General features: G+C 49.2%; 1 protein-coding gene across 2 annotated transcripts in view; it reads right to left on the reverse strand.

The window, feature by feature from the left end:
* Positions 1-5,497: 5,497 nt before the first annotated feature.
* Positions 5,498-22,533, reverse strand: part of zftraf1 (zinc finger TRAF-type containing 1) — a 141,458-nt gene continuing 124,422 nt past the window's right edge. The window contains exons 4-5 of one of the 2 annotated variants that reach the window (XM_070881898.1): positions 17,166-17,201; positions 5,498-9,447 (exon numbers count right to left, since the gene is read on the reverse strand). In XM_070881898.1, the coding sequence (XP_070737999.1) occupies positions 9,056-9,447; positions 17,166-17,201 (428 nt within the window). In that variant the 3' untranslated portion in view covers positions 5,498-9,055. The remainder of the gene's footprint in view (positions 9,448-17,165; positions 17,202-22,533) is intronic. The other variant, XM_070881899.1, reaches the window with a different exon arrangement.

The following is a 22,533-nucleotide window of genomic DNA, read 5'->3' on the forward strand; positions in this document are numbered from 1 at the left end:
ACCCCCTGTGTTCGCTGCCGGTGTCCTAACTCGCACCAAGTCCCGTTCACCCATCACCCCATGTGCTCACTGCCCTACATTGGTTCCCAGGCCTGCAATTTAAAATTCTCATCTATCTGTTCGAATCCCTCCATGGCTTCATCCCTCCCTTTCTTGGTCATCTCTTCCAGCCCCACAACCCTCCAACATCTCTGCGCTCCTCCAATTCTGGCCTCTTGCGTATCCATGATTTTCATCATCCCACCATTATCTGCCGAGACCCTAAGCTCTGGGACTCCATCCTTAAACCACTGCGCCTCTTTCTCCTACGTTACAACGTTCCTTAAAACCTACCTCTGTGACCAAGCTTTCGGTCACCGCTCCTAATATCTCCTTATGTGGCTCGGTGTCAATTTTGTTTTGATAATGCCCTTGAAGCACCTTGGGATGTCTTACCACATCACAGGCGCTATATAAATGCCAGTTGTTGTTATTGCCCTACAGTCTGTCACTTCATTAATTCACTGTCCTCCTGCCCTGACTCAAAGAGTAATTTCATGGTCCATCTCATCTATACCGCCTCACTAAGCTCCCCTGTAAAACTTTTCTCCAGAGTGTAGTGCTCAAGCTTTTCTCTGATCTTTCCCTGTATCTCATCCTCTTTACATAAGAACACAATAATTAGGAGCAGGAGTAGGCCAGTCAGCCCTCGAGTCTGCTCCACCATTTAATAGGATCATGGCTGATCTTCACCCTCAACTCCTTTCCCGCCTGATCTCTATATACTTTGATTCCTCTAGAGTCCAATCATCTGTCTCAGACTTGAATACACTCAATGATTCAGCATCCACAGCCCTCCGAGGTACAGAATTCCAAAGATTCACCACCCTCTGAGTGAAGAAATTCCTCCTCATCTCAGTCTTAAAAGGCCGACCCCTTATCCTGAGCCTGTGACCCCTAGTTCTAGACTCTCAGCATCGACCCTGTCAATCCCCCTCAGAATCTTGTGTTTCAATGAGATCACCTCTCATTCTTCTAAACGCCAGAGAGTATCGGCCCAATCTACTCAATTGCTCCCCAGAGGACAACCCTCTCCACCAGGGATCGCTCTAGTGAACGTTCAGTGCATCGCCTCTCAGGCAAATATATCCTTCCTCAGATAAGGAGACCAAAGCTGTGTACAGTACTCCAGGTGTGGTCTCAGTTGGAGCAAGATGTCACGGGGCCGAAATTCGGTAGCGGCCCATTTGGGGGGCGGTAATCAAGGCGCGACTTCCTGCGCCCAGCGCGGAAATCCCTCCCTGGCCGCAAAATTGAAGTTACCGCCCGAGAGGAAATGGAGCGCAACATTGGGGGCGGGACTTGGGCGCTAAGCGCGGGAATTTTCCGGCGGTACACAGACGCCGCGTAACGCTGGCGGGAGAAGAGGGCCTACCCCTTCCGTTAAAGGGGAGGGGACACACTGCGAGCTCTGCAATGGGGGAGCTGGGCTGCAGAAGGAGCGGCACCGACCCTGTGAAATCTTCCAACGCATGGCCACGGCCGTTGTCGGCCATTGAAACAAAATGGCGCCACGCACCTCCCCATTAATTTTCGCCGTGTGAGCAGATTGTGGCCCGGTTCGCGACCCACGAGGATGGTATGGCCATTGCCCATGGCGGTCTCATGGGGCATGAACGGGAGATGCAAATAATAGGAATTTCTCCCCCCACCCCTTACTCCAACCACAACAGTGGGAACCAGCCAGATCCGTTTGCTTGGCCCTGTGGCCTTTTACCAGAGGGTTTATGGAGGCTTTCTTTAGAGAAAAAGGAAATAAATCCAAAGATAGGTTGACAGGTTGTGTTGAAAGGGTCAGTCCAAGTCAGCATGGATTTATGAAGGGGAAATCATGCTTGACAAATCTTCTGGAATTTTTTGAGGCTGTAACTAGCAGAGTGGACAAGGGAGAACCAGTGGGTGTGGTGTATTTGGACTTTCAAAAGGCTTTTGACAAGGTCCCACACAAGAGATTAGTGTGCAAAATTAAGCACATGGTATTGGGGGTAATGTACTGACGTGGATAGAGAACTGGTTGGCAGGCAGGAAGCAGCGAGTCGGAATAAATGGGTCCTTTTCAGAATGGCAGGCAGTGACCAGTGGGGTGCCACAAGGTTCAGTGCTGGGACCCCAGCTATTTACAATATACATCAATGATTTAGATGAGGGAATTGAGTGTAATATCTCCAAGTTTGCAGATGACACTAAGCTGGGTGGTGGTGTGAGCTGCGAGGAGGATGCCAAGAGGCTGCAGGGTGACTTGGACAGGTTAGGTGCATGGGCAAATGCATGGCAGATGCAGTATAATGTGGATAAATGTGAGGTTATCCACTTTGGTGGCAAAAACAGGAAGGCAGAATATTATCTGAATGGTGGCAGATTAGGAAAAGGGAAGGTGCAACGAGACCTGGGTGTCATGGTTCATCAGTCATTGAAAGTTGGCATGTAGGTACAGCAGGCGGTGAAGGCGGCAAATGGCATGTTGGCCTTCATAGCGAAAGGATTTGAGTATAGGAGCAGGGAGGTCTTACTGCAGTTGTACAGGGCCTTGGTGAGGCCACACCTTGAATATTGTGTTCAGTTTTGGTCTCCTAATCTGAGGAAGGACATTCTTGCTATTGAGGGAGTGCAGCGAAGGTTCACCAGACTGATTCCTGGGATGGCAGGACTGACATATGAAGAAAGACTGGATCGACTAGGCTTATATTCACTAGAATTTGGAAGAATGAGAGGGGAATCTCATAGAAACATATAAAATTCTGACGGGATTGGACAGGTTAGATGCAGGAAAAATGTTCCCGATGTTGGGGAAGTCCAGAACCAAGTGTCACAGTCTAATGATAAGGGGTTTAGGATAAGGGTAAGCCATTTAGGACTGAGATGAGGAGAATTGTGAACCTGTGGAATTCTCTACCACAGAGAGTTGTTGAGGTCAGTTCATTCGATATATTCAAGAGGGAGTTATATGTGGCCCTTTCGGCTAAAGGGATCAAGGGGTATGGAGAGAAAGCAGGAATGGGGTACTGAAGTTGCATGATCAGCCATGATCATATTGAATGGCTGTACAGGCTCGAAGGGCCGAATGGCCTACTCCTGCACCTATTTTCTAATTTTATATGATGAAGAAAAATTTGCAGGGCTCTGGGAAAAGAGCGGGGAAGTGGGATTAATTGGAGAGCTCTCTCCCAGAGCCAGTACAGGAACGATGGGCCGAATGTTCTCCTGTGCTATATGATTCTCTGATACTTGGTAAAGCCTGTTGGAGGAGAGTGTTCTGTTTGCTGTTCTTGTGTGATATGCTGATGTTTTATAGCTGGGTCAGTGAGACTTCAGCTGGGCGATGCTTCAAAGCACCCGTAAGCGTTTTCCATTCAAACCCCTACAAATGCTCATAGACAAGACACAGCTTTGGCAATAACCAGGAACTGATCACTTGTGACCAGTCTCACGTTGCTTTTTTTAATTAGGGAAAAGAAATCCAAAAAAAAAACAAGTCACTGCCCCAGAACTTACACTGCACACAGAATACAAGCCGACAGTTCACTCTCACCCGGTGGCTGGGCGTGAGTCACCTTGCACGGGCGGCTCACGTTACATGCACACACTATAAACTGACACACTTACACACTCACCCCCTCTTCCACCTAATCTCTCAACGTCTCTCTAAATCCTGGGAGCTACTGATTCTGCAACATGGGAGCCTCTGTGAGTCGGGGAAGAGACCGTGAATTGAGGTGCTTGGGTAGGGAGGGGTTGTCAGGCCCCAAGTCGGATCTGTCTCTGAGCAGGGGACACTGGGCCAGTGTGAAGATTAGGCTCTGGACATACCCAGGAGATAGCTCAGGTCTAGTGTGAAGATTAGGCTCTGGACATAACCAGGAGATAGCTCAGGTCCAGTGTGAGGACTGGGCTCTGGACATACCCAGGAGATAGCTCAGGTCCAGTGTGAGGACTGGGCTCTGGACATACTCAGGAGATAGCTCAGGTCTAGTGTGAGGACTGGGCTCTGGACATACCCAGGAGATAGCTCAGGTCCAGTGTGAGGACTGGGCTCTGGACATACTCAGGAGATAGCTCAGGTCTAGTGTGAGGACTGGGCTCTGGACATACCCAGGAGATAGCTCAGGTTCAGTGTGAGGACTGGGCTCTGGACATACCCAGGAGATAGCTCAGGTCCAGAGAAGCTTGGGGTGGAGGGGGTGAATGGAGGAGAAACAGACATCACATCTACACTGCTACCTGACCTTTGAGTCTCTGCAAAGGGCACTGACTGGGTGGGAGCCAGGGTTCCCATTTATTGATGAGTTCGCCTTTCCTCCGAGAAGGGCGATTGATGGGGAAGCGGGGGAGGAGAACTGGGCAAAGGAGGGAGCGTTCAGTCTCTGTCACCCCTACAAACAGCCAGGTCAGGCCCCTGGGTGCAGGCTGGCTGCCTCTCCGGTGCAAGGCCCTCGATAATAAAACAATTTACAACATAATGCAGAAATAAATATTCGTTCAATCTGGAACTTCGCTGTAACGCCGTGGGATCGCTTGCAGTTGGGGATTATGAAGATATTAATAGCCTGACTTTCCTTTTCTGCAAACCCCCCACGAATTTGGAAAGGATTGCGATAAGGTGAGCCAGAGAGGGGAGTGGAGCTGGGGGCCAGCCCGGGGCTCAGTGTCAGTGGGGACCACCCCGGGGCTCAGTGTCAGTGGGGGCATTGCCGCCTCTGGATCAGACTCCCAGCTCTGCTGCTCCAGTGCAGACAGGACTGACCCTCTGTCGGATGTGGGGAGATGGTCAAGGCCACGGAAGAGCAATGAGGCCAGTCGGAATATTACTCAGCCCGCGAGGCCTCCCACTACCCCAAAGGGAAGAATGAGAAGGCATTTAAACAGATAGTGTTTGATGGTGGGGTCCCGATGATGCACGGGCTGTGGGCAGAGGGGGCTTGGGGTGCTTTATAGTGTGGGTCCTATCGCTACTCATAAACTGGCTCTTCACTGGTGACAGGTAGGTATTTCACTCATGGCACACATGGAGCGTGTGTCTGATTTAATTTTGTTCATGGCGGTGCAAGATTGGTGCATTGTGTATCGCAATCTGCCCAAACTCAGCTTTTAATTGGAGAAGCGACCCGCCCTGTGATGGAGCCCCCTGCCCCTGCCCTGTGAGGGAGCCCCCTGCCCCTGCCCTGTGAGGGAGCCCCCTGCCCCTGCCCTGTGATGGAGCCCCCTGCCCCCACCCTGTGATGGAGCCCCTCTGTGAGGGAGCCCCTGCCCCCGCCTCACCCTCCAGAAACTCGCGGGCTGAGCTGCACGGTGGGCAAACGACGAGGCAGTTGGGTGCCTTAGGAAGCTTTACGTCAAAGGAAGTGTGTCAGTTCAAATACACAAAATAAAACCTAAACCCAAGGGGCTGCCTGACCAAACAATCAAAATATCCAGTGCACAAATTGCACCCTCGATGTAGGCTGAGTGAGATATACACCAGTGCGAATTATAATCTAGATTTTATGGTATTTGAACTATACAATACAAGTGGGTACAGAAAATAAATGGTAAGAACCAACAATATCATTTTGGTACCAGTCAAAACCCCAAAAGCCTCAGCCGCATTCGTTTCACTAACCGTTCGGAGTTCCAGTTCATTCAGCAGGACAAGGGTTAAAGGGGCCAGTTAAACCCATTGGTTGTGCAACTGTATACAGTTCCAGTTTAATCAGCAGGGTATGGGAGGGTTAAAGTGCTAGTCACAACAGTAGTTGCGTTAATCATTCGAAGGTCCTGTTAATTCAGTCGGGCGAGGGGTTTCACTATGTAACTGTCAGGAGTCGCTGTTTATTCAGGATAAGGGTTACTCACTGTGTAACCGTAGTGTTGCCGTTTATTCAGGGTAAGGGTTACTTGCTGTGTAACTATAAGGAGTCGCTGTTTATTCAGTGTAAAGTTTATTTGCTGTGTAACCGTAGAGTCGCTGTTTATTCAGGGTAAGGTTTATCCACTGTGTAACTCTACACAGTCGCTGTTTATTCAGGATAAGTTACTCGCTGTGCAACTCTACACAGTCGCTGTTTATTCAGGGTAAGGGTTACTCGCTGTGTAACCGTACAGAGTCGCTGTTTATTCAGGGTAAGGGTTACTCGCTGTGTAACCGTACAGAGTCGCTGTTTATTCAGGGTAAGGTTTAGCCACTGTGAAATTATACAGAGTTGCTGTTTATTCAGGGTAAAGTATATTTGCTGTGTAACTGTACAGAGTCGCTGTTTTTTCAGGGTAAGGTTTATTCACTGTGTAACTGTAAGGAGTCGCTGTTTATTCAGGGTAAAGTATATTTGCTGTGTAACTGTACAGAGTCGCTGTTTTTTCAGGGTAAGGTTTATTCACTGTGTAACTGTAAGGAGTCGCTGTTTATTCAGGGTAAGGTTTAGCCACTGTGAAATTGTACAGAGTTGCTGTTTATTCAATTGTTTATATAATCGTTGATGGTTATAGAGGCACTGGAGAAGGTACAAAAACGATTTACAAGGACTGAGAGGTTATAACTATCAGGAAATACTGAACAGGCTGGGATTCTTTTCTCTAGTAGAGAAGGCTGAGAGGTGACCTAGTAGAGGTCTTTAAAATAATGAAAGGGTTTGATGGGGTAGACGTATAGATGTTTCCACCTGTGGGGGAGACCAGAACTAGGGGCCATCAATATGAGAGTCAATAATAAATCCATTGAGGAATTCAGGAGAAACTTCTTTACCCAGAGTGTGGTGAGATGTGGGACTTGCTACCACAGGGATTGGTTGTGGCAAATAGCTGGATAAGCACATAAGGTAGAAGGGAATAGAAGGATATGGGGATAGGGTTAGATGAAGGTGGGAGGAGGTTTTGTCTGGAGCATAAACACCGGCACAGACCTGATGGGCCAAATGGCCTTTTTCAGTGCTGTCGATTCTGTGTAATTCAGGTTACGGGTTACTCGCTGTGTAACTGTATGGAGTCCTGTTTATTCAGGATAAGATTTACTCATGGTGTAACTATAGAGTCGCTGTTTATTCAGGGTGAGATTTATCCACTGTGTAACCGTACAGAGTCGCTGTTTATTCAGGGTAAGGTTTATCCGCTATGTAACTGTACAGAGTTGCTGTTTATTCAGAGTAAGGGCTACTCGCTATGTAACTGTCGAGTTGCTGTTTATTCAGGGTAAGGGTTACTCGCTGTGTAACCGTACAGAGTTGCTGTTTATTCAAGGTAAGGTTTATTTGCTGTTTAACTGTACAGAGTTGCTGTTTGTTCAGGGTAAGGTTTATCCGCTGTGTAACCGTACAGAGTCGCTGTTTATTCAGGGTAAGGTTTATCCGCTGTGTAACTGTACGGAGTTGCTGTTTGTTCAGCAGGGTAAGGATTGTTTTGGCCATTTAAATGGTACCGAGTTGCATTGACGTAAGCACTGTGTGTGGGATCCGGATCCAGCCAACTGCGACAGGTTTAATCTGAGCGGGTGCAGCGTGTGGAGCAGTGATACCAAGGACGGTGTGGTAAAGTGATCTCTGCCCACTGCCCGTCTCCCAGGGCCCATCTCTTGGTTTGTAAAACAACATATTGGGCCGGGCTGGGCAGTGAAGATTTCCTGTTTTCAGTTTTTCCCCCTCCTCAATTATTTACCCTGATAAATTCTCATATTTTAAAATCATTCCTAATCAGCTTCAACGGATCTTTGAGCTCAGAGGGGTGTGACACCTCGTGCAGCTTCTGTCACTCTCACGTGGGCCCTGGACCTCTCTCCAGTCAGCTGTTCAAGCTGAACCATATGTTAAATACATTAAAATGAGAAAGGGGTAAAAAAAAATAATACGGTCACGGTTTAAGATAAACGTACAAACACTACTGCATTCTCTCTGCTACCCCCTTAACTCTCAGCTTTCACCCGCACAATTTATTTTCTCTCTCGCATCCTTCGCCATTCTTTTACATTTCCCAGCAAATTTAAAACAAAAAAACTGAAAACAGAGAACCTAATGGGGGAGTTCCCTGTGGCCTCCGTCCGCTGTGCCAGAATGTGTGAGCGCGAAATGTGCTGGGCGGTTAGCTGGGCCGTTACTCTCAGGATTACCTTGTGGCCGCCCTCCTCCACCACTGCCTTATGCTCCAGTGTTGAGAGCGAATCCGCCCTCCTCAACCATTGTAAAGCGCAGTGGCCCCTCCCAAAGTCTCAGGGCACCGTTGAGTCTCTCTCTCGCTCCAGAAAAAGGCTGCCCCGAGCTGAACGCACACAACTGGATTGGCTGCTGGGTGGTTAGTATCCGTCGGCCTCTCCCTGCCCTGCCACAGTGAGGTGAGAGCGGGACCTGCTGGCGATGATCTGGACGGCCAGGCGGTGAGGGCGCACACTGATGAAGTAGAAATCGGGACCAGCGATGTGTTAAGGGGGGGGGGGGGGGGGGGGGGGGCAGGGGGTGTTAAGAGAAGTTCCACCTACCTCATTAAATAACATACTATTGGCAGCCAGTAAGCTGAGGATATTCAGAAAACAAATGGCCAATCTGACACAAGGAAAATAAAGGGCGAGCTTAAGGAATGAAAGAGTGAGTGTGACAAGAGGAAGCTAGTTCTGCGACTACTGGCGAGCAGAGTTTGCTGATGGACTGCGGGCTCAATACACAGGCAGATACTGACCACTCGTCACTGCTTAAATGGTTCTAATAGCAGCTACTAAATTCAGACACTTCTTATTTCTCTTCCCCGCCACCCCCCTCCCTCCCTCCCCCCCCATACCCGTTACAATTGTTGTACGAGAGGCTTCTGAACAAAACCGAGCAATTGTGACAGTCCCGGGTAGTTACGACCACATGCGGTTAGTAGATTATTTGTTTCTTGAATTTTGTTTCCTTTATCCGAAGAATTCTTCTGCTTGCTTTTTTTTTTAAACTATTGACTGGTGTCGGCTGGCTTATTCGAGGTACTATGGTTCAGTGGTGCTCACTCCGTTCTGACGTCGCTCCCCCTCCCACCCACAATCTCTCTTCCCCCCCGCCCCCCGCCCCTCCCCCGCCCATTCCCCCTACTTCTGTATCTGAAATATAAAGAGCCTCAGGTTAATGTTTTTGGCCGCTAGCAGTTTGTTGCATTCGATGGAGTCTATGATAGGCAGCGGCATGTAGTCTGTTTCATTGTTCTCGTTGGTGAAGGCGAAGTGGTAGATGACGGGGTTAATTTTGACGTCGTCGTAGGGGCCCTTCAGGAGGAGGAAGGAGCACTCCATCGGGGAGCTGACCTTGCTCTTCAGGATGAGTTGGAATGACAGGGTACGTTTGCAGGACAGGTTGGGATTGCGCTCAGAGTCGTTGACCCGTGCCTTTAGGACCCACGTCTGGTTGAGCACCGTGAATCGCGGCGTCTCATAGTACAGCCTGGTGATGAAGTCGTCTGTGCGGTAGGGTCTGAACTGTACTTCTGCAAAAGAGGCAGAGAAAGGAGAAACAAATTACAGAATTTAAACGCTTACACCGTCGGTCTCTCCTAAACTTTATCCGAAAACCGCTGCTCGAGATTTCCACGCAGTCACCCTTGGACTGGCTGCCTGAACACTCGGTTTATTGTCCCAGACTGAATATGTTTCTAATCCAATTAATCAGGACCGGGATTAGGAAACCACTTAATAATCCGGGCGTGGACCTGAATTAAAATGGAGGTGGCGGGGGGGGGGGGGGGCATATATATTTTAACCAGTCTTCCTCCTTGTCACTCACTGACTTCTCACTCTCAGTGGTGGTGTTGACTAGTCTAGTCTACGCACCAGTGGGTGATAATCGGAGGGAGCTGCTCTGTAGGAGGCCACTCTTCGTGGCAGTGGTCAAAGGCTGACTGCCCTCACCGGGATTGTGTGACACTGAGAGACCACTGGGAAGAGGAGGAGAAAATAACCGGGAGAAAAAAATATTGCCTCTTGGAAGGAAATGGTGTCAAGTGTGGGGACAGCTGCAGTAACAGCAGGTTCCTGTGGATGGCAGTGCCGAGCCTTTCAGGTAGTAATCACACCATAGGTTAGTGAAAATGACTGGGGCGGGGGAGAGGGAGGAGCTGGGGGCTCAACTCAGTTCCAATTCACACAGAAAGATTTCGGGGATGTTTCATTCAGGGTTTAAACTGTTGTTTTTTTTAAATCTAAAACTGCACTTTGTGGAGAAAGGTTTCAGTATTTGAGGATGATACTTGTATCTGTGTACGCTCGTCCTTTCTGGTCAGTGGGAAGACTGGATGATCAGACAGCTCCCAGGCCTCTGGCTGTACTGCTCGAAGCAGTCAGAAGGTCTCCCTCTTGTAATAGCACAGCCAGTTGTCTTGGTGCAGGGGGGGAATCGCAGGCGAGGCCCATCACTGTGCCTTATAATATAAAATACATGAAAACCACTGCCATGGCGCTCACCAGGCTGCTGAGCGCTGAGCAGAAAGATCCCACGCATCAACCCTGATCGGTGCTGGGTCAAGTGATCTGGTCAGTAACCAGAGGGCGTAAATTTAAAATCATCACCAAAAGAAAACTAGGCTTATATTCGAGTTTAGAAGAATGAGAGGGGATCTCATAGAAACATATAAAATTCTGACGGGTTTAGGCAGGTTAGATGCAGGAAGAATGTTCCCGATGTTGGGGAAGTCCAGAACCAGGGGTCACAGTCTAAGGATAAGGGGTAAGCCATTTAGGACCGAGATGAGGAGAAACTGTTTCACTCAGAGAGTTGTTAACCTGTGGAATTCCCTACCACAGAAAGTTGTTGAGGCCAGTTCGTTAAATATATTCAAAAGGGAGTTAGCTGTGGCCCTTACGGCTAAAGGGATCGAGGGGTATGGAGAGAAAGCAGGAGTGGGGTACTGAAGTTGCATGATCAGCCAAGATCATATTGAATGGTGGTGCAGGCTCGAAGGGCCGAATGGCCTGCTCCTGCCATTCTATGGGAGAGGTTAGGGGACATCATCTTTAGGCAGAGACGTTAGATGTGGAATGCCCGACCAGAAGGAGTGGGGGAAGCAGAATGCAATTGTTTTTAAAGAGGTAGTGGATCAATACTGGAAATATTGGATGTGGCGAATGGAACTGAGGGGAGAGCTCTTTCAGAAAGAGAGCACAGGGCACTTTGGGACGAATAGCCTCCTTCTGTGTTTTTGGTGAAATTCAACTTGTGGGTGGTAGCGAATCAGCAGCCTGTTTTAACACTTTTTTCTATTGTCCAGCTGGGTGGGACTGCACTCGCCTGGTTCCATTCTTATCGATCTAATCGTAGACAGAGAATCTCCTGCAACGGCTTCTCTCCCCGTCCCCGCATCGTTACCTCTGGTGTCCCCCAAGGATCTGTCCGTGGCCCCCTCCTGTTTCTCATCTACATGCTGCCCCTTGGCGACATCATCCGGAAACACAGCATCAGTTTCCACATGTACGCTGAGACACCCAGCTCTACCTCACCACCACTTCTCTCCACCCCTCCGCGGTCTCTGAATTGTCAGACTGCTTGTCCCACATCCAGTTCTGGATGAGCAGAAATAATCTCCAATTAAATATTGGGAGACCGAAGCCATTGTTTTCGGTCCCCACCACAAACTCCATTCTCTAGCCACTGACTCCATCCCTCTTCCCAACTTCTGTCCGAGTCTGAACCAGACTGTTAGCAACCTCGGTGTCATGTTTGACCCTGAAATGAGCTTTTGACCACATATCCGCAGCATAAGACCGCCTATTTCCAGCTCCGTAACATCAACCGACTCCGTCCCTGCCTCAGCTCATCCGCTGCTGAAACCCTCATCCATGACTGTGTTACCTCTAGACTTGACTATTCCAACGCACTCCTGGCTGGCCTCCCACATTCTACCCTATGTAAACTTGAGGTGATCCAAAACTCGACTGCCCGTGCCTTAACTCACACCATGTCCCACTCACCCATCACTCCTGTGCTCGTTGACCTACATTGGTCTACAATGGCTTCCGGTTAAGCAACGTCTCGATTTCAAAATTCTCATCCTTGTTTTCAAATTCCTCCATGGCCCTCGCCCCCTTCCTATCGCTATAATCTCCTCCAGCCCCACAACCCCCTGAGATGTCTGCGCTCCTCTAATTCTGCCCTCTTCAGCATCCCTGATTATAATCACTCAACTATTGGTGGCCGTGCCTTCTGTTGCCTGGGTTCCAAGCTCTGGAACTCCCTCCCTAAACCTCTCCGGCTCTCTAGCTCCCTCTCTTCCTTTAAGACGCTCTTAAAACCGACCTCTTTGACCAAGCTTTTGGTCACCTGCCCTAATTTCTCCTTATGCAGCTCGGTGTCAAATGTTTTGTCTCATAATACTCCTGTGAAGCGCCTTGGGATGTTTTACTACGTTAAAGGCGCTATATAAATACAAGTTGTTGTTATTGAAGTTACCAGGGCTGCTGATTCACCAACATCCATTTCTCGCCCCCACCCAGGGTGGATTTCACCGAACATCCAATTTGCACTCACTGTCACGTTAAGAAAGAGCTCTTGGGCACGGGTTTGGGGTGGGTGAGGCTGACTGGGGTGGTACAGATTTTCAAGGAGCGATCCCTGGGTGTGAGTCAGCACCTTTTTAAACAGGTTCAGGAAAAACCAAGTGGTCTTATGAGGTGTGATCTGTCTTCCTCCTTTTGGGCAGTGCACGGTGGAGAAGGATACTGTCGGGAATGTCGGGAGGGCCAAGCACTCCAGCCCAGTACCTCGCTGCCCTGCTGAACAGCACCAGGGGAGGCATGGCAGGAGATGCAGAGATCCAGGAAGATCCTCTGTGGGCGAGGGGACTTTGCATGGAGCGCTGTATCATCAAAAATAACTTGATTACTTTGTGCATCAAAACAGAACCTTTCAAATTATCATTCTTTTTAGTTACTGTTACAATGACAAACGTACTCATTGCATAATTATGTAAGGAGCATAAAATGAGAAAAGACATTTAGTCCATCGACAGACCATGTACAAGTTGCTCTCCTGTCTGCCCCCATCCCAATGCTCCTGGATACCTGTTGTGTCCCATCGTGATTGGCCTTTCCATGGTCTGAGCAGCCTACTCTCCACACAGCCATCCCAATCTACACCCACCCACACCGACCGTCACCCCGTCCCATACCACATTTATACGGTTCTCCCCTTCCAATTCCTCTCCCCCGAAGACACTGCCCCACGCTGAGCTGTGATTCTGGGGATTGTGTGCCAGGGTTTGGGGACATTTTGTGTTGGATTCTATCCTGCAGCTCCTCCCTCCCCCTCACCCCACAAACCCAGGAGGATCTGGGGTCCGTTCTCTTTAACTGATCTCAGCCCGAGCTTAGGCTGCAGTTGGGTGTTGGGCGTAGACGTGTGACACTCACGGCCGAATAGGCCGACACTCACTGTCAAAGCTCACGATTGGATGATGGGCGGGAGCAGCTGTGGGCACCCACTGCACCCAACCGTAGCCAGATATCGAATCACCAGAAATCCCCCATCCTCCACATAAAACATTTTCCTCCTCAGTGACATAAATAAAGCTGGGCCAGGTCACTACACAGGACAGCAGCTCCTGCCCGGGTTGCCTGACCTGTTATTTTAAAGCATGGGCGATACTAACAAGGAGCTGAGGGAGCCTGTTAATTCAACCATTTCCCACTTTACTGCATCTCTGCCCTGCTGCTTAAAGTTCTCACCACGCACGACACTGATTCATAATCCAAGGTCTCAAAAGACCTTTGGCCTTGTCCCTGCTCCCTTGAGAACGAGAGAAATAGAAAAAGGAGGAAAGCAACAGAAGGAACAAAATATACCCCAAACATTCCCCATCCAGCGCAGTTCATGGGTCACAGCATCCTGAACTTGCCTTCCCGTGCCAACTGAGAATCAAAAATCTCCACCTTCTCTTCAACACTGACACAGAGCTCCAGAGACTGGTCAGAACTAAAATGGAAGGACGTGGGTTTGCTCTTGTGTCTCCCAATCTTGGCTGTGAGCTTGAGTAGGGGCAGGAATTCGTCACCCGGTTGCACAGATCGGCAGGAAGCAGGGAACAGATTGCCTGCCCGCCCGTTGATCAGGTCATAGGACAGGCCGAAACAAGGGGGAGTGGAAATAGGAACAGGAGGAGGCCATTCACCCCTCGATGGTGTTCAGCCATTCAATTAGAATGTACCTCGACCCCATTTACCCGCCTTTGTTCCATATTTCTTGATACCTGTACCTAACAAATCTATCAATCTGAGTCTTGAACATTTCCACTGCCCCCACCGACAGCCTTTCCGTGGGTCGGGGATGGGAAAAAGTTCACGGTCATGGTAATTCACAGACTTTTAAAACCAAATTCAAACTGGCATGCTGGGACTTGAACTCACATTCTCTGGATTACTAGTCCGGTGACATCACCACTACACTACTGTATGTACCCTGACAAATCTTATGTTCTTAATACTCTAAAAAAACACTATTTTAGACTACACTGAGAACAAAGGCACAGGCTGCTTTGGCCACTGAGTAAGTTGACAACTGCTGCTGCCCTTTTTATACCCAGAAATGGCCAAATTCATTTGAACAATTGTGTAGGGAAAAAAGATTGATCCTTTACTGCAGCCGTCCCTGCATTTAACGGATCAGCAGACAAAGTTAAAATCTGGCCATCGCGCTCCCGAATCCTCTGATGTCCTATCCAGTGAGAAGCAATTCTAGTGAGCGCATGCACCTCCACGTGTTTTAAATGTCTTCCAGATCAGAAAGAGGATTTTAAAGTGATGGAGCATTTGTAATTTCTCATTCAGGGACAGCAGGCGAAGAGCCTTTCCTTACGGACTCCTAAAGGGAATCAGAGATTGCCTCAAAGGCCTACTTCTACATCCGAGGCCTCGATAACTCATGCTCACCCATTCTGAGGTGACAATTGACCAATGAGAAGGGCCACTACTTCACGATGACTGAACAAATTATATTTTTATTCTTAGTACACGGGATTCTTTTTTTTTTTTACAGGTGTCCTGGGAATTGAATTTTGCGATACCATCTATTTTTCTGTGGAAGCTTTAAATCAACGATAGGACAATCAGTCCTGCACACTAGCCCTTTACAGATTCTAGTTATCATTTTACACATGGGGCAACTGAGACCCTGAAGGCACTTTTATTGCTCAATAATATTACATAGACGTTCCTCGATTTCAGGCAGGATGGTACAGCACAGGAGGCCGCCATTCGGCCCATCGTGCTGGCTCTTTGAAAGAGCTCTCCAATTAATCCCACTCCCACTGCTCTTTTCCCATAGCCCTGCACACTTTTCCTTTTCAAGTATTTATCCAATTAACTTTTTGAAAGTTACTACTGAATCTGCTCCCACCGCCCTTTCAGGCAGCGCGTTCCAGATCACAATAACTCGCTGTGTAAAACACATTCGCATCTTTCCTCCGGTTCCTTTGACAATGACCTTCAATCCGTGTCCTCTGATTACCAACCCTTCTGCCACTCGAAACAGTGTCTCTTTATTTACTCTATCAAAACACCTCATGATTTTGAACACCTCTATTAAATCTTCCCTTAACCTTCTCTGCTCTCAGGACAACAACCCCAGCTTCTCCACATAACTGAAGTCCCTCTCACCCCTGGTATCATTCTAGTAAATCATCTCTTGCGCCTCCCCCCCACCCCCCCAGGACCTCGACATCCTTCCCAAAGTGTGCTGCCCAGAATTGGACACAATACTCCATCTTAGGCCTAACCAATGATTTATAAAGGTTTAGCATAACAAGTTCATGTTACTACTGTAACTGGCTACTGAGGCAGAGACGTCATCTTCACTCACTCAAAATGGAATTGGGTAAGGGTTGAAAAGGAAGAGTATAATGGGACACGGGGTAAGGGGATTAGAGTTAGAGAGCTCCAGTCAAAGGTTTGGCTCTAGACATAGGCACGATAGGTCGAATGGCCTGCTTTTCTGCTGTAATTCACGTAATTTTATTGCCGCAAAGCATCAGAATTTCCAGTGTGAAGTAAAATTCCTCTTTCTGAAAATGGGTTACAGGAAAGCCACAGAGATAAGAATTCAAGATTTTTTAGGAATGGGAAAAGGCCAACAGGTCCAACAAATCTTGAAGAGGAAGGGCTGAATGGGAACAGGGATGATGTGATAGGAGGGATGAGGGAATTCCGTTAGGTGGGGAGACTGGAGAAGCTGGGATTGTTCTCCTTAGAGCAGAGAGGGTTAAGGGGAGATTTAATAGAGGTCTTTCAAATGATGAGGCGTTTGATAGAATAAATAGTGGCGGAAGATCATTGATTTAAGGTGATGAGCAAAAGCACCGGAGGGTTAGTGAAGAATTTTTTTTTTAACGCAGTGTTGATCTGGAATGTACTGCCTGAAAGGGATTTGGATAAATACTGGAGGGGGAGAAAATACAGTGCTATGGGGAAAGAGCAGGGAAGTGGGACTAATTCAAAGAGCTGGCACAGGCATGATGGGCCGAGCGGCCTCCTTCTGTGTTGTAAGATTCTATGAAACCGGTCTCTATTTCAGAAATCAACCCACCAGCTAACCATATCTCCTAATTCCTCCCCTCTCCTGAAACACTTCCCTGTAGTATGCCTGTCAATATCCTTCCCTGGGAACCTATTCCACAACTCCACTGTCCTTTGGGTGAATGAGCTGTCCCTCCCTACTCGGTGGTTAAGAATATTTGATTTGTGTCCCCTGTGATTTGAACCCATAGGGAAGGGAGTGATTTTGCTGTTTCAATTCCTGTCAACTCCCATTGTGACCGTGAACACCTCGAACCCAACTCCTTCCTGAAGGAAACCAGCCCTGAACCTTTCCACTTTACTTGAATTCCAGATACCAGGAATCGCCTTTGTTGCATATGTCACCACCCGGGATAATCCGCAAAGGGAGAGTAAGAGAGAGTGAAAGAGAGACAGAGACAGAGACAGAGACAGAGGGAGAGACAGCTGCCCCTAGTGGTGCCTGTTAAATGGTATCACCGAACATGCGTCGCCTAATGCTCACACTCGCCCCGTCCCAGGATCTGACAGTATTGGTGCAGTTTGGTGCGTCACAACAAGACAGAAAGAGGCTGACCCATTGCCCTGCGCCCCCCGGGGAGCTCTGGGTGATAGTGTTAGAAGGGCTGCAGTTCTTTTTGACATCAGGAATCGGGTGTAGCTGTCCTACCTTTTTTGTGACATGTCTGACTGCAGAAATCGGTTCCTGTGTGAGTAAAGATCAACCAATTACATTTTGAGCGGAAACAACGCATTAATGTTGAAGATTTTAACTGTAAATAAGCTCCCCAGCGTGGGATTAAAACTTTACCCGTTAGCTCTGTGTGCTCAGGCCAGGAGTGGGAGGGAGAGGGGGATTTAACAAGCACCGAACGTTCTCGGTCTTTGTACACGCGAATGATGACGGGTATTTGTTTACTATTTAAATACACCCTTCTAAGGAATTCAGCCGTTCCTCTCCAATTTCCAGCCATGTCCACATCGTTAAGCTCAGTCTCCTCCGTGGACAGTGAGGCTGAGCCAATGGTGGATGGGATCTGTAAGGCAGGTTGGCTGCGATAGCCACTTTAAAAGGAAATTACTACTGTAGCGGCCGAATCTGCTGAAAGGTGGGGCGGAGGTTGGGATGGGCTCAAAGCTTTCTCTTTCAGCTGGCTGTGAGGGTGCTCTGATCCTTGCTAGCCTTCGCTGGCTATGGATCTTTCAAATTCTCTGCTCTAACTTGGTGACCTCCTCCAGCCCGGTGTCCCCTGCTCCCACCTTACGCTCCTGGTCTACTCCTCGTGCCCCAACCTCTTCAGCCCAACACGCCCCTGGCTCTCTGAGACTCCACCCCAACACTCCTTCTGCCTGACCCCACTAAAGACTTTTCCATTGCTCTCAACCACCTGCCCCCTCGCACAACCCCGTAACTCCTATTCTTCCACCTCCCGCTCAGCGCCCATCTCATTCTTGGAGCTCTCCTGTGAGGGGATTCCTCATTAAGCCTAAGCTGTCGTAGCAGTTTAGTGGCAGTGTTAACCCAGTCCCTAGCCAGTGTGACTCCGCCCCACAAATCCCTTGCAATTGGGTCTTTACTACTAATATGTGTCGATGACTTTGACAAGGGGATCAGCAGGTGTGCAGATGAAACATGAAGCAGGAGGCGGTGTAGACGAGGAAGAGGAATACAGTCAGATTGTGTGACGCAGTGGGCCGACAAACAGACTTGCAGCCTTGCTGACTGCCTGCTTTTTGCCTGCCTTTCCTGCAATGCAGGCTTTTAATTTGAAGATGATTTTGATTCTCTGCTTTCTTACCCTTGCTTCCTGTGTGGGTATTTGCCTCACCGTCCCATGCCTCGGCGAGGGGGAAAATATCAAAACAGGGAAAAGGAGAGGACAGGAAAATCTTCAGCGGATAAATGCCTTCCAACGGGCTCTTCAAATATTAGTGTTTTAACCCAAAACATGTTCCGGTGAAATGTGTCTGTCACTGTTTTAATGGAGAGAAATGGGTTAACGTTTGTAACGGAGTGTGGTGTGCGTTAGGTATTTGGAAGTGACATTCGCCTAAAAGTATTTCTCCCCTTGCAGACAGGGTGTAGCACGATGGTGTTCCAAGGCTGTAGCTCAGTGATGTGGGCGACTGGTCTGTCTCGGCCTGTGCGGCTCCAAACCCTTCCTTCCTTTCCTCTGTGCTCTGTACAGTCTTCTCTCCCACTCCCCGTGCAGCAAGTGACCCCGGCCCCATTCTCTCCCACTCCCTGTGCTGTAAGTGACCCCGGCCCCATTCTCTCCCACTCTCTGTGCTGTAAGTGACCCCGGCCCCATTCTCTCCCCATGCTGTGTTAGTGACCCCGGCCCCATTCTCTCCCACTCCCCGTGCTCTAAGTGACCTCAGCCCCATTCTCTTCCCATGCTGAAAGTGACCTCAGCCCCATTCTCTCCCAGGCTCCGTGCTGTAAGTGACCCCGGCCCCATTCTCTCCCAGGCCCCGTGCTGTAAGTGACCCCAGCCCCATTCTCTCCCAGGCCCCGAGCTGTAAGTGACCCCGGCCCCATTCTCTTCCAGCTCCGTGCTGTAAGTGACCCCGGCCTCATTCTCTCCCAGGCCCCGTGCTGTAAGTGACCCCGGCCCCATTCTCTCCCAGGCCCCCTGCTTTAAGTGACCCCGGTCCCATTCTCTCCCAGGCCCCGTGCTGTAAGTGACCCCGGCCCCATTCTCTCCCAGGCCCCGTGCTGCAAGTGACCCCGGCCCCATTCTCTCCCAGGCGCCGTGCTGCAAGTGACCCCGACCCCATTCTCTCCCAGGCCCCGTGCTGCAAGTGACCCCGACCCCATTCTCTCTCAGGCCCCGTGCTGCAAGTGACCCCGACCCCATTCTCTCCCAGGCCCCGTGCTGCAAGTGACCCCGACCCCATTCTCTCCCAGGCCCCGTGCTGTGTTCACAGAGGAAACGCCATCCAAAGTGGGACTTATATTCTGAGATAAAGTCAGCTTTCTAAAGACATTGGGTGACCTGAAAGAGGGAGAAAGAAACAGAGAAGGAACAGAGACAGCTAAATGAAATGGGAGAGAAAGAGGGAGGAAGAGAGGGGAGAGGAAGAGAGAACATGTGTGAGAGAGAGACACACAGAGAAAAGGGGAGGAAGTTAAAGAACAAGAGAGTGTAAGAAGCAGGCTTCAGGGGAGGATGAGCTGGGTAAAGGTGGTGTTTTACGAATGGAGTTTGCGTGATTATGCCATCGGATGGGGCACACTCACTGGTTTTGTCACAGGTATCAGGCTGCGAGCCCCTATAGCCGGACATCCCTGGCCTAGGCTAGTCAGAATGTGGGGCAACGCCCGAATTCTCCTACCGCCCTCCAGTTGAGACACGCAGAGTGAGGAACGGTGTCTTACTGGTTGGGAGGTGAAACAGTGAGAGGGGCCATTCTCCAACACACACTCCTCAGTTACGCTGAAGTGCTGGTGAAAGGACTGCCCTCCCCATTTACCCAGTGATGTGTGGTGCAGAAAGAGCTAAAAGAGAAAGGTTTTCATTCAAATAAAAATACTTTTTTTTCATTTTCAAAAGTCATAAAATCAATCAAACATTCTCTGTCTACTCTCTGGACTCCCTCTCCCCAGTGTTTCCATCCCGTGCTCTCATCCTCCCTTTTCCCCTTCGCATTCTCCCACTCACAGCCAGCTCCTGCAGGACCACGTCGCCCTTCCTACCGTTCTCTTCCCCCCCACTTTGCATCATTTCTCCTGGGACTCCCGCCAAGTCCTGGCACTTGCTACTGTCTTTCACTAACTTTTTCTCCCACCTTTCCCTCATTCCCTCTCTGACTTGCTTTCCTCGCCCGCCCGCCCGCCACAATTCATCCACAGGCACCGAGTCCTAGTTTCTCGTCCGCACCAAGGGCCCGCAATCATCCCAAAGTCCTTGCCAAAGTTGCACTCGCTCCCTGTGCTCTAGTGAATTAAGATCCCCAGGGGATCCTTCAATGGCCTCGCCCCAGCTAACCTCCTCCAGCATTATGTCCCTGCGAGTACCTTCTCCTCCGACACTTGTGATCCTTGATCTCTGCTCCCCGCCCCGCTCCACCATCAGTACCTGCTCCTTCAGCTACAGTCCGCATCCCTCATCACCCTTGTGCTTTTTGCCCCACTCCCCTACTTGGCGTCTAATTCTTACCCACTGCTCTGTAAAAGTGCTCAGAGATTACTCTGTGCATGTGCCGAGTGAGTTGTTATTGCACCCCCAACTTTCTGTCCCCAACAAAATCTTCCATGTCATAGGAGCAGGAGGAAGCCGTTCAGCCCCTCAAGTGTGTTCTGCCGTTCAGTCAGATTCTGGCTGAGCTCTCCCTCCATTTTTCCACCTCTGCTCCACAACCCAACAAACATCTAACGATCCCAGTCTTGAAAATGTTCAATTGACCCTCAGTATCCTTTTGGGGGAAGAGAGGTTCCAGATTTCCACTGCCCTTTGTGTGAAGAAGTGCTTCCTGATGTCACTCGTTAATTACCTGTGAATTTTAAGCTGATGCCCGCTTGTTCTGGACTCTCCCGCCAGAGGAAACAGCATCTCTCTATCTACCCTAGCGAGTCCTTTTGTCATATTAAATTTCATATTTCTCTCAAATACGACTGGCCAAATTTCAGGGTCTCTGCTGTCATTACAGAGTAGATCAACACTGTCTAACAGTGCAGTAGTTCTTCTTTAAATGAAATTCTCCTCCACTGTTTACACAGACATTTCAATAGAAACAGGCCATTCAGCCCAGCCAGTCCGCGCTGGCGATTATCCTCACGAGCAACGGTGTTAATCCCATGAGCCCGCCCTGTTCCATATGCCCTTTATTCCCCCTTTCCTTCAATCACCGATCTGACCTATTTTTAAATGGTGACACAGCCTCTGCTTCAATGCCTAACTCTCTGTTTCTCCACTTAGCTCGGCAGGGGAGATGCTGTAATAGTGTGGTCCCGATTTACCGACTCCTCCTCACTAGCGTGGGTTCCCTGCCGAGTGCCTTGCAAAATGAGCCACCAAGCTGCGATTACCCTGACAGTTCAAGCTGTTACCTGCCTCGTGTACTGACATCTGAATAGGGAAACAGGGGGACAGTAGTAGCTGATCCTTACAACAGGCCTCCTCAAATCATAGTACAGAAGATAAAGGAAAAGGATTTGCATAAGCAGGTTACTGAATGAAGTGATCTGATCTCCTGGCCGGCGTCTCACCATGCACCCGCTGTACACGAGCTCATCCAAAACACTGCTGCCCTCTTCCTAACTCACTGACCTACATTGGCCCCCAGTCCAGCAAAACCTTCAATTTAAAATTCTCATTCTTGTTTTCAAATCCCACCATGGCCTGGCCTCTCCCTATTTCTGTAACCTCCTCTTGCCCCACAACCTCCCCGAGATCTCTGCGCTCCTTCAATTCTGGCCTCTTGTGCATTCCTGATTTTCTTTGCTCCACCATCGGCAGCCGTGCCTTCAGCTGTATGGCCCCTAAGCTCTAGAACTCCCTCCCTAAACCTCTCCGCCTCTCTAGCCGCCTTAAAACCTACCTCCTGTCCTAATATCTCCTTATGTGGATCGGTGTCAAAGTTTGTTTGATAATCGCTCCTGTGAAGCGCCTTGGGATGTTTTATTACATTAAAGGCGCTATATCAATGCAAGTTGTTGCTACTGACACTTGCCCTATGTTTATACTGGCAGCATTACTCCTGGTACAAACATTTGCACGGTTTTAATTTCAAGGAGCCGTAATTGCCCAAATAAACCCATGCAGGAATAACCCATTTGGGAATAACTGAAGGGTGCATCACCGACACCCAGTCACCAGACCCTGGGAGTGAATTATATTTGGTAATATAATGGCTCCCAGTTTAATGAATTTACCACTTGATCCCACCAGGTGTGGTTAGAGGTGCAAAAAGGACATAACTGGGCTGCAGGCTGCGCTGTGATATCTACAACTGGGTTATGTCAGTCCAGTGATTTTGAGAATTAAACATTCTGGCCGCCTGTTATTATACAATTACAGAATAACATTACCAGA

The sequence above is a fragment of the Pristiophorus japonicus genome, chromosome 5 (genome assembly GCF_044704955.1).
Source record: "Pristiophorus japonicus isolate sPriJap1 chromosome 5, sPriJap1.hap1, whole genome shotgun sequence".
Classification (NCBI taxonomy): domain Eukaryota; kingdom Metazoa; phylum Chordata; class Chondrichthyes; family Pristiophoridae; genus Pristiophorus; species Pristiophorus japonicus.